This window comes from Oncorhynchus nerka, linkage group LG6 (assembly GCF_034236695.1).
Source record: "Oncorhynchus nerka isolate Pitt River linkage group LG6, Oner_Uvic_2.0, whole genome shotgun sequence".
In the NCBI taxonomy this organism is placed as follows: Eukaryota; Metazoa; Chordata; class Actinopteri; order Salmoniformes; family Salmonidae; genus Oncorhynchus; species Oncorhynchus nerka.
In genome coordinates, this window is record NC_088401.1 from 19206761 (window position 1) to 19219309 (window position 12549).

Sequence of the window (12549 nt, forward strand, 5' to 3'; positions counted from 1 at the left end):
GTGTGTGTTCTGCCTCTGTGTGTGTGTATTCTGCCTCAGTGTGTGTGTGTTCTGCCTCAGTGTGTGTGTGTTCTGCCTCAGTGTGTGTGTGTTCTGCCTCAGTGTGTGTGTGTTCTGCCTCAGTGTGTGTGTGTTCTGCCTCAGTGTGTGTGTGTTCTGCCTCAGTGTGTGTGTGTTCTGCCTCAGTGTGTGTGTGTTCTGCCTCAGTGTGTGTGTGTTATGCCTCAGTGTGTGTGTGTTCTGCCCCAGTGTGTGTGTGTTCTGCCTCAGTGTGTGTGTGTTCTGCCCCAGTGTGTGTGTGTTCTGCCTCAGTGTGTGTGTGTTCTGCCTCAGTGTGTGTGTGTTCTGCCTCAGTGTGTGTGTGTTCTGCCTCAGTGTGTGTGTGTTCTGCCTCTGTGTGTGTGTGTTCTGCCTCTGTGTGTGTGTGTTCTGCCTCTGTGTGTGTGTGTGTTCTGCCTCAGTGTGTGTGTGTTCTGCCTCAGTGTGTGTGTGTTCTGCCTCAGTGTGTGTGTGTGTTCTGCCTCAGTGTGTGTGTATTCTGCCTCAGTGTGTGTGTGTTCTGCCTCAGTGTGTGTGTGTTCTGCCTCAGTGTGTGTGTGTTCTGCCCCAGTGTGTGTGTGTTCTGCCTCAGTGTGTATGTGTTCTGCCTCAGTGTGTGTGTATTCTGCCTCAGTGTGTGTGTGTTCTGCCTCAGTGTGTGTGTGTTCTGCCTCTGTGTGTGTGTGTTCTGCCTCTGTGTGTGTGTGTGTTCTGCCTCAGTGTGTGTGTGTTCTGCCTCAGTGTGTGTGTGTTCTGCCTCAGTGTGTGTGTGTTCTGCCCCAGTGTGTGTGTGTTCTGCCTCAGTGTGTATGTGTTCTGCCTCAGTGTGTGTGTATTCTGCCTCAGTGTGTGTGTGTTCTGCCTCAGTGTGTGTGTGTTCTGCCTCTGTGTGTGTGTGTTCTGCCTCTGTGTGTGTGTGTGTTCTGCCTCAGTGTGTGTGTGTTCTGCCTCAGTGTGTGTGTGTTCTGCCTCAGTGTGTGTGTGTTCTGCCTCTGTTTGTGTCTGTTCTGCCTCAGTGTGTGTGTGTGTGTTCTGCCTCTGTGTGTGTGTATTCTGCCTCAGTGTGTGTGTGTTCTGCCTCAGTGTGTGTGTGTTCTGCCTCAGTGTGTGTGTGTTCTGCCTCAGTGTGTGTGTGTTCTGCCTCAGTGTGTGTGTGTTCTGCCTCAGTGTGTGTGTGTTCTGCCTCAGTGTGTGTATGTGTTCTGCCTCAGTGTGTGTGTATTCTGCCTCAGTGTGTGTGTGTTCTGCCTCAGTGTGTGTGTGTTCTGCCTCAGTGTGTGTGTGTTCTGCCTCAGTGTGTGTATGTGTTCTGCCTCAGTGTGTGTGTATTCTGCCTCAGTGTGTGTGTGTTCTGCCTCAGTGTGTGTGTGTTCTGCCTCAGTGTGTGTGTGTTCTGCCCCAGTGTGTGTGTGTTCTGCCTCAGTGTGTATGTGTTCTGCCTCAGTGTGTGTGTATTCTGCCTCAGTGTGTGTGTGTTCTGCCTCAGTGTGTGTGTGTTCTGCCTCTGTGTGTGTGTTTCTGCCTCTGTGTGTGTGTTCTGCCTCAGTGTGTGTGTGTTCTGCCTCAGTGTGTGTGTGTTCTGCCTCAGTGTGTGTGTGTTCTGCCTCTGTTTGTGTCTGTTCTGCCTCAGTGTGTGTGTGTGTGTTCTGCCTCTGTGTGTGTGTATTCTGCCTCAGTGTGTGTGTGTTCTGCCTCAGTGTGTGTGTGTGTGTTCTGCCTCAGTGTGTGTGTGTTCTGCCTCAGTGTGTGTGTGTTCTGCCTCAGTGTGTGTGTGTTCTGCCTCAGTGTGTGTGTGTTCTGCCTCAGTGTGTGTGTGTTCTGCCTCAGTGTGTGTGTGTTCTGCCTCAGTGTGTGTGTGTTCTGCCTCAGTGTGTGTGTGTTCTGCCCCAGTGTGTGTGTGTTCTGCCTCAGTGTGTGTGTGTTCTGCCCCAGTGTGTGTGTGTTCTGCCTCAGTGTGTGTGTGTTCTGCCTCAGTGTGTGTGTGTTCTGCCTCAGTGTGTGTGTGTTCTGCCTCAGTGTGTGTGTGTTCTGCCTCTGTGTGTGTGTGTGTTCTGCCTCTGTGTGTGTGTGTTCTGCCTCTGTGTGTGTGTGTGTCTGCCTCAGTGTGTGTGTGTTCTGCCTCAGTGTGTGTGTGTTCTGCCTCAGTGTGTGTGTGTGTCTGCCTCAGTGTGTGTGTATTCTGCCTCAGTGTGTGTGTGTTCTGCCTCAGTGTGTGTGTGTTCTGCCTCAGTGTGTGTGTGTTTCTGCCCCAGTGTGTGTGTTCTGCCTCAGTGTGTATGTGTTCTGCCTCAGTGTGTGTGTATTCTGCCTCAGTGTGTGTGTGTTCTGCCTCAGTGTGTGTGTGTTCTGCCTCTGTGTGTGTGTGTTCTGCCTCTGTGTGTGTGTGTGTTCTGCCTCAGTGTGTGTGTGTTCTGCCTCAGTGTGTGTGTGTTCTGCCTCAGTGTGTGTGTGTTCTGCCCCAGTGTGTGTGTGTTCTGCCTCAGTGTGTATGTGTTCTGCCTCAGTGTGTGTGTATTCTGCCTCAGTGTGTGTGTGTTCTGCCTCAGTGTGTGTGTGTTCTGCCTCTGTGTGTGTGTGTTCTGCCTCTGTGTGTGTGTGTGTTCTGCCTCAGTGTGTGTGTGTTCTGCCTCAGTGTGTGTGTGTTCTGCCTCAGTGTGTGTGTGTTCTGCCTCTGTTTGTGTCTGTTCTGCCTCAGTGTGTGTGTGTGTGTTCTGCCTCTGTGTGTGTGTATTCTGCCTCAGTGTGTGTGTGTTCTGACTCAGTGTGTGTGTGTTCTGCCTCAGTGTGTGTGTGTTCTGCCTCAGTGTGTGTGTGTTCTGCCTCAGTGTGTGTGTGTTCTGCCTCAGTGTGTGTGTGTTCTGCCTCAGTGTGTGTGTGTTCTGCCTCAGTGTGTGTGTGTTCTGCCTCAGTGTGTGTGTGTTCTGCCTCAGTGTGTGTGTGTTCTGCCTCAGTGTGTGTGTGTTCTGCCTCAGTGTGTGTGTGTTCTGCCTCAGTGTGTGTGTATTCTGCCTCAGTGTGTGTGTGTTCTGCCTCAGTGTGTGTGTATTCTGCCTCAGTATGTGTGTGTTCTGCCTCAGTGTGTGTGTGTTCTGCCTCTGTGTGTGTGTGTTCTGCCTCTGTGTGTGTGTGTTCTGCCTCTGTGTGTGTGTGTGTGTTCTGCCTCAGTGTGTGTGTGTTCTGCCTCAGTGTGTGTGTGTTCTGCCTCAGTGTGTGTGTGTTCTGCCGCGCTTCGTTTCGGATTCCAAGGCACATCCTGAAGGGAGAGCCAGGGATGAGAGGAAAGTGAGAGATTACTGAGTGGTTTGTTTATTTTTTTTTGCACTTTTACCATTTCCTGAAACACTCCTCAGAAAGACAATGAATTAATAAACTGCCAGCAGCCCACTCAACCTACCTGAATGTTGTTGAATTGATCAAACTGTTCAATCTCTTCCACAGAAGAGGCTATCTACGTACAATAATACTCTCAAAAGATTTGCCTGAGGGGCATCCCTTGCCTTGCTAGCGCCAGTCAGTCCTGCCCATTACTACTGGCACCTCAGCTTTCTCTGGCCAGGATACCACTGGTTAAGGAATCAGGAGGAGGTTGGCAGCCAGACCGCCTTAGGAGAGGAGGGGTGTGTGAGTAGGGGGAAGGGTTGGCGGAGACAGGGGGCACTCCAGACCCCATGTCCTGTCTCCGGGGGTAACAACAGTGCCAACAGGACGACAGAGGAAACCGCAGGCGCCGCTCACTCAGAACACAGTGGTAAAAAAGGGGCAACTCTGACACACACACACACACACACACACACACACACACACACACACACACACACACACACACACACACACACACACACACACACACACACACACACACACACACACACACACACACACACACAAGCATATACAAATTGCACTTCATTGCACTTATCTACACTCTCACACTCACTCACCACTCAGGCACCAACACTCACAAACACATCCTCACACTTTCACACACATCCGCAGACTGACACAAACAAACGGACACGCACACTCCAAGGCAGAACGGTTGCCAAGATAAGAACAATGATCTGTCCTAGGAGAAACAAGCGCCCTGTGACTTGTGTACAGATGGGAGTGTTGATGGAGAAACAGAGAGAAGTGTATTGTTCTAAGAGGTAGTCAGGAGTGCCAGTAGTGGAAATAGCTAGGTACCTGACAAACACTATATTGTTGCCTTTCCTTGTTTGACAAGACACTGACTAGCTGTCTGAAGCAGAATCAGGCAGCCACTAAGTGGATGTGAGAGTTATTGACATTGCTCAGTTGGCCGGGCGGCCAGCTCTAGGACGAGTGTTGGTAGTTCCAAACTTCTTCCATTGAAGAATGATGGAGGCCACTGTGTGCTTGGGGACCTTCAATGCTGCAGACATTTTTTGGTAACCTTCCCTAAATCTGTGCCCTGACACAATCCTGTCTCGTCGCTCTACGGACAATTCCTTCGATCTCATGGCATGGTATTTGCTCTAACTGAGCTCAATTTCAAGTCTCAGGGGTCTGAATCCCCTTTTCTATAATATTTCTAAAAACCTGTTTCTGCTTCGTCATTATGGGGTATTGGTTGTAGATTGATGAGGAAAAACATGTATTTAAATCATTTTAGAACAAGGCTGTAATGTAAAAAAATGTGGAAAAGGTCTGAATACCTTCTGAATGCACTGTAGAGGGGAGCTGTTTTTCTTGCTCTGATGCTTTCGCCGGCAATATAGTTTCAGCAGAGAGGAAGAGACTAAGCGAGATGGCTCACTCTTGCCAAATTCTGTCCAGTGTAAGCCCAATGTGTTTCTATGGGAATAATATGCAGACCTAAGCTTCTCGCCTGCCTTCCCGCCTTTGGGACAAAGAATCCCATTGTTAGGTCGGAGACATGAGCATCTCGTCATTACATACAGATCTCTGGTTTCAGTCTCTAGCGAATTGGGAAGGAAAGTTGGCGTGTGCACAGTGCACTGTTAGAATGCATTGCCCTAAAGGAAATTGATGTTTTGCCAAAATTATATAATTACTCTTGTCTAAATAAAATAATTCAAAATACTTCACCAGGGCGCATGACTTAGGCAGAATGGCCTTACTGAAGAGCTCCGTGACTTTCAACGTGGCACCGTCATAGGATGCCACCCTTCCAACAAGTCAGTTTGTCACATTTCTGCCCTGCTGGAGTTGCCCTGGTGCTGTTATTCTGCCCTGCTAGAGCTGCCCCGCTCAACTGTAAGTGCTGTTATTGTGAAGTGGAAACGTCTAGGAGCAACAATATATCAGCCACAAAGTGGTAGGCCACACAAGCACACAGAATGGGACCGCCGAGTACTGAAGAGAATCATTTAAAATGTTGAGACAAGAAGAAGAAGAGGAGGAAGGTGTGGCGAAGATATGATGCGTCTTTCTCCAGAACACATGTATATGTAGGAATGTGCTCATTTGGCAAAGTGTTATTTCTGATTGTCTTAACTCACCATGTACACCACTTATTTTTTCTCAAAAAAACAGACTTCGTTGGCTTGTGTAACATCCATTGCGAATGATAGTTCCTAAGTATTAGAACAATCTTTCCAACACTCCCGGCCTCGATAATCACCAAGCCTCGGTGTGAAAGAGCAAAATATCGTGATCTGATGACCCCATATAGCCAGTGGAAATGTTATTTTAAAAAACAGCGGTCTGTCTAGAGCTCACTGGGTGGGAAACTCTGAGGGCCCAGAATAGGCTAGTTGATACAATGTTGCAGTTCACTAACAATAGCTCAAGTCAAGACAGATAGAAAGGGAGGCAGACAGGTGGAGAAGAGAGATGATTGTGATTGAAAGAAGCAGAGTTTTCATTAGGTTATTTTCTACTGTTTTTATTTGTCAGCTTTACTTAGTTGAGATGGAGGTTACAGGCCTACTGCTGCATTGGCCTATAGGCTCTCGGAGTTCTATGAGCTCATTTCTTTAGCCGCCAATGGATCACAGTGTATCAATGTGTTCATATGGCAGAGGCTGCTGCTCTCACCTCAGTTCAATTTGACATTTTTATCATTTTATTTCAGATTTTTATGATTAATCACGTGACAATGACTGAGAAAATAAAATGTTATTATTGAAATTAAACTGTTCCACAAAAATGTGCATATAAAAGATGGGTAGAAATGGTTGGATAAATTGGAAGCTTCCCCAAACTTGAAACTCACCAGCTGCCGATTGTCTTTACTATTACACCTATTAAAACAAATTGTGAACGCTAGCGGGTCTGCTGTCGGGCCTGGTGTGTGTGTGTGTGTGTGTGTCATAGAATCTGATTGGGCACTAGGGTGAAGGGAACTCACCTTGACCAATGAGACAGTGGCGTCAGGGTTGGTGACTCTACAGGGGAAGACCAGAGGCTGGCTCTCCTTCATATACACAACGTCTGGGCTGTTATTCTGCTCCTCCACAAATGGCCGCTGTCTGTCTGAAACCACAACACCGAGGTTAGGGATAGGAACACACGAGCATGGACACACACAGACACAAATGTCACAGACACACACCGAGGTTAGGGATAGGAACACACGAGCATGGACACACACAGACACACACACACACACACACACCGAGGTTAGGGATAGGAACACACGAGCATGGACACACACACACACACACACACACCGAGGTTAGGGATAGGAACACACGAGCATGGACACACACACACACACACACACACACACAGACACACACACACACACACACCGAGGTTAGGGATAGGAACACACGAGCATGGACACACACAGACACAAATGTCACAGACACACACCGAGGTTAGGGATAGGAACACACGAGCATGGACACACACAGACACACACACACACACACACACACACACACCGAGGTTAGGGATAGGAACACACGAGCATGGACACACACAGACACACACACACCGAGGTTAGGGATAGGAACACACGAGCATGGACACACACAGACACACACACACACACACCGAGGTTAGGGATAGGAACACACGAGCATGGACACACACAGACACACACACACACACACACACACACACTGAGGTTAGGGATAGGAACACACGAGCATGGACACACACAGACACACACACACACACACCGAGGTTAGGGATAGGAACACACGAGCATGGACACACACAGACACACACACCGAGGTTAGGGATAGGAACACACGAGCATGGACACACACACACACACACACACACACACACACACACACACACACACACCGAGGTTAGGGATAGGAACACACGAGCATGGACACACACAGACATATGTCATAGAAACACACACACACCATCATGTGTGCATACTCACGTACGCATGCAAGCGTACCATCATAATCACATATTGTATAGATGGCTATTCAGCAGAAAACAATCACCAATAAGCACACAGATACAAACACACAAACACTCACCCATACTAAATACCGTTCAGAAAACAGTGATCTGGAGTCAACAATAAACACACACAGATTGTTTAGAGGTAATCAAAATGCCTGTGTTCCTTCCAGATACATTTGCGATTCTTTCCCTGTGCTCTAATATCCCTGTGCCATTGAAAGATGTGGGCGGGTGGAGCTCACCTCATTGTTTGTCAGCTACTGTACTGTGCTATTCAAGGAAAGCATAATCTCTGAACATTTGAACAAAAGTACCCCAAGGACTAGTGGCCTGGACCGCAGGGCTTCCTCCTGCTGCTTTGATTTCATATAAAGGAGCTGGTGAGGGGGCAAGAGGGACCGGAGGGTGAGCAGAGTGGGGCAGGAGACACCGGAGGGTGAGCAGAGTGGGGCAGGAGGGACCGGAGGGTGAGCAGAGTGGGGCAGGAGGGACCGGAGGGTGAGCAGAGTGGGGCAGGAAGGACCGGAGGGTGAGCAGAGTGGGGCAGGAGGGACCAGAGGGCGAGCAGAGTGGAGCAAGAGGGACCAGAGGGTGAGCAGAGTGGGGCAAGAGGGACCAGAGGGTGAGCAGAGTGGAGCAAGAGGGACCGGAGGGTGAGCAGAGTGGGGCAAGAGGGACCGGAGGGTGAGCAGAGTGGGGCAGGAGGATGAGAGCAGAGTGGGGCAAGAGGGACCGGAGGGTGAGCAGAGTGGGGCAGGAGGGGCAGGAGGATGAGAGCAGAGTGGGGCAGGAGGGGCAGGAGTGTGAGAGCAGAGTGGGGCAGGAGGATGAGAGCAGAGTGGGGCAAGAGGGACCGGAGGGTGAGCAGAGTGGGGCAGGAGGGGCAGGAGGATGAGAGCAGAGTGGGGCAGGAGGGGCAGGAGTGTGAGAGCAGAATGAGGCTGGAGGGTGAGAGCAGAGAGGGCGATGGAGTTCGACGCCTAATGGACGTGGTAGCTGGAGCGATTGATGGACCCCAGGGGTCTTGTTGGCCAAACAGTAGCCCTACTCTGTGACCTGGGCTCCTCTCACTCCTTTGGCCCCTGGCCCAGCTCCATGCTCAGCCAGCTGCCCCAGTGGCCCAACTCAGGACAGGGAAGGGCAGAGAGGGGCAGACAGGGCTCTCACTGTGCCTCCTTTGCCCTTGGATGGTCCTGAATCCTGAATGGCCTTCATCCTCTTTCACTTCCCTTACCCTCCCACCTTCCAGTCCCGCCACCTTGTACAGACTGTCCCCCCTACCGCCCCTGCCATAGACCTCCAGCCTCCCTTCCACCTCTACCAGCCCCCTGCGGCTCTTCTCCCGTCCCCCAGCACAGGATGCTGTGAGCAGGGCTGAGGGGAACAGATAAGCCTGGTGCCCTGGGAAACTCTGCCCAAACCTGAGCCTTTCAGCAGCTGGGCTATTCCTGGCCCCGAGGTAGCACGTAAATGAAAGTAAAAAGGTTTTATATATAGACCTGGTAGAGGGAGAGGGAGGCTAAGAAAAGAGACTGGCTAGGGGGGAGAAACTGTGCCAGAGTCATTACAAAGGATGTGTTGTTGGGACAAACAGTGTTTAGATATAATTGTCTCTCTGACATTGGTCTGTATTTAGCACCCACTACATCCTGTTTAACCTGAACCTATAAACAATGAGACAGCGCGAGAAAGAGACTGACTGACCCCTCCATTATAGAGAGAGGGGGGAGACTGACTGACCACTCCATTATAGAGAGAGGGGAGGGAGGGGGGAGACTGACTACCCCTCCATTAGAGAAAGAGGGGGGAGACTGACTGACCACTCCATTATAGAGAGAGGGGAGGGAGGGGGGAGACTGCCTACCCCTCCATTAGAGAAAGAGGGGGGAGACTGACTGACCACTCCATTATAGAGAGAGGGGAGTGAGGGGGAGACTGACTGACCACTCCATTAGAGAGAGGGGGGAGACTGACTGACCACTCCATTATAGAGAGAGGGGAGTGAGGGGGAGACTGACTGACCACTCCATTAGAGAGAGGGGGGAGACTGACTGACCACTCCATTATAGAAAGAGGGGGAGACTGACTGACCACTCCATTAGAGAAAGAGGGGGGAGACTGACTGACCACTCCATTAGAGAGAGGGGGAGACTGACTGACCACTCCATTATAGAAAGAGGGGGGAGACTGACTGACCACTCCATTAGAGAAAGAGGGGGAGACTGACTGACCACTCCATTAGAGAAAGAGGGGGAGACTGACTGACCACTCCATTAGAGAGAGAGGGGAGACTGACTGACCACTCCATTAGAGAAAGAGGGGGAGACTGACTGACCACTCCATTAGAGAAAGAGGGGAGACTGACTGACCACTCCATTAGAGAGAGAGGGAGTGAGGGGGAGACTGACTGACCACTCCATTAGAGAGAGGGGGGAGACTGACTGACCACTCCATTATAGAAAGAGGGGGGAGACTGACTGACCACTCCATTAGAGAAAGAGGGGGAGACTGACTGACCACTCCATTAGAGAAAGAGGGGGGAGACTGACTGACCACTCCATTAGAGAGAGAGGGGGAGACTGACTGACCACTCCATTAGAGAGAGAGGGGGGAGACTGACTGACCACTCCATTAGAGAGAGAGGGGGAGACTGACTGACCACTCCATTAGAGAGAGAGGGGGAGGGAGGGGGAGACTGACTGACCACTCCATGAGAGAGAGGGGGAGACTGACTGACCACTCCATTAGAGAAAGAGGGGGGAGACTGACTGACCACTCCATTAGAGAGAGAGGGGGAGACTGACTGACCACTCCATTAGAGAAAGAGGGGGGAGACTGACTGACCACTCCATTAGAGAGAGAGGGGGAGACTGACTGACCACTCCATTAGAGAGAGAGGGGAGTGAGGGGGAGACTGACTGACCACTCCATTAGAGAGAGAGGGGGAGACTGACTGACCACTCCATTAGAGAGAGAGGGGGAGACTGACTGACCACTCCATTAGAGAGACAGGGGGAGACTGACTGACCACTCCATTAGAGAGAGAGGGGAGACTGACTGACCACTCCATTAGAGAGAGAGGGGGAGTGAGGGGGAGACTGACTGACCACTCCATGAGAGAGAGAGGGGGAGGAAGGGGGAGACTGACCCCTCCATTAGAGAGAGAGGGGGAGGGAGGGGGAGACTGACTGACCACTCCATTAGAGAGAGAGGGAGGGAGGGAGGGGGAGACTGACCACTCCATTAGAGAGAGGGGGAGGGAGGGGGAGACTGACCACTCCATGAGAGAGAGGGGAGGGAGGGGAGACTGACTGACCACTCCATTAGAGAGAGGGGAGTGAGGGGGAGACTGACTGACCACTCCATTAGAGAGAGGGGGGAGGGAGGGGGAGACTGACTGACCACTCCATTAGAGAGAGAGGGGAGGGAGGGGGAGACTGACTGACCACTCCATGAGAGGGAGAGGGGAGGGAGGGAGGGGGAGACTGACTGACCACTCCATGAGAGAGAGAGAGGGGGAGACTGACTGACCACTCCATTAGAGAGAGAGGGGGAGACTGCCCACTCCATTAGAGAGAGAGGGGGAGGGAGGGAGGGGGAGACTGACTGACCACTCCATGAGAGAGAGAGGGGGAGGGAGGGGGAGACTGACCACTCCATGAGAGAGAGAGGGGAGGGAGGGGGAGACTGACCACTCCATTAGAGAGAGAGGGGGAGGGAGGGGGAGACTGACTACTCCATTAGAGAGAGAGGGGGAGGGAGGGGGAGACTGACTGACCACTCCATTAGAGAGAGGGGGAGGGAGGGAGGGGGAGACTGACTGACCACTCCATTAGAGAGAGGGGGAGGGAGGGGGAGACTGACTGACCACTCCATTAGAGAGAGAGGGGAGTAAAAAAACACTTCAATGAGAGACTCCTGGAGTGAGTTGGTAGTTGTTAGATGCATCCTGACACGTCTTACCTGTGACATAGACATAGACAGCTCTCTGCCTGAGCGTCCGATGACTGTACCGACACCTGAACGATCCTGTGTGCTGGGCCTGGGCCGAGCTAAGCGTCAGTTGGCTGCAGTAATGCTGGCTCTGCCTACCACAACGAGAATCTTCCAATCGCATTCTCTTCTGATCTCTGGCCACACCTCCAGGGAATGCCCACGACAGCTCCCACCGACCCCTGATTGGTCAAAAGTAAAATGGCATTAAACATTCCATCTCTCTCATCGCACCTCAACTTCTGAAAAGCTGACCATAAAACGGTCCATATAAAACAGGGGTGTGAAAGATACAGCCCGTGGGCTTGATCCGGCCCCAGAGCCCATTCAAACCGGCCTGCGAGGTGATTTAAGTAAATAAAATACAAATAATTGTTAATAATTACTAAAACTACATTGAAACTGTGTAGAAATTATAAAGGAGCTTCATTTACACTCTGTCCAGCTCACTAACAGTCATCTCAACGAATGCTAGGCAGTCAGGGAGCACAATCTTTTGCAAAGAAATATAACCAATTTTGAGTGCGGTTCTACGGACCTTGGTGAAGACAGAATGCGGCCCATGGGGCAAAATGAGATTGACATCCCTGATACAAAAACTAATCTGGACAGAATCAGTGGGACCTTAATTGGGGAGGATGGGCTCGTGGTAATAACTGGAGTGGAATCTGTGGAATGGAATCAAATACATGGAAACAATGTGTTTGGTGCCACTCCATTCCCTCCGTTATGGACATTATAATAAGCCGTCCTCAGCAGCCTCCTGTCCATCACATTTGACCTGTAACCTTTCACTCCAGAGACACTCACCTGCAGTGGATTGTCAGAGTCTGGTTGGCCTCCAGGACCAGCTGTCGACTCTTCACATCCAGAACAGGAACACTGAACTTCCCCTTAGGCACACTCTCCACCTTACCTGCAGGGGGAGAGAACAGAGATGTATTTTAGGCTGCGGGCCAGGCTGGCCCACATACAGGGGGAGAGAACAGAGATGTATTTTAGGCTGCAGGCCAGGCTGGCCCCCATACAGGGGGAGAGAACAGAGATGTCTTTTAGGCTGCAGGCCAGGCTGGCCCCCATACAGGGAGAGAGAACAGAGATGTTGTATAGGCTGCAGGCCAGGCTGGCCCCCATACAGGGGGAGAGAACAGAGATGTA

General features: G+C 51.1%; 1 protein-coding gene across 3 annotated transcripts in view; it reads right to left on the reverse strand.

Annotated features, from left to right (window-relative positions):
- Positions 1–12549, reverse strand: part of LOC115130123 (vascular endothelial growth factor receptor 1-like) — a 90907-nt gene that overhangs the window by 71350 nt on the left and 7008 nt on the right. For 2 of the 3 annotated variants that reach the window (XM_065019353.1, XM_065019355.1), the window contains exons 2-4: positions 12202–12307; positions 11362–11573; positions 6374–6498 (exon numbers count right to left, since the gene is read on the reverse strand). In XM_065019353.1, the coding sequence (XP_064875425.1) occupies positions 6374–6498; positions 11362–11573; positions 12202–12307 (443 nt within the window). Of the gene's footprint in view, positions 1–6373; positions 6499–11361; positions 11574–12201; positions 12308–12549 lie in introns of those variants that run through there. The other variant, XM_065019354.1, reaches the window with a different exon arrangement.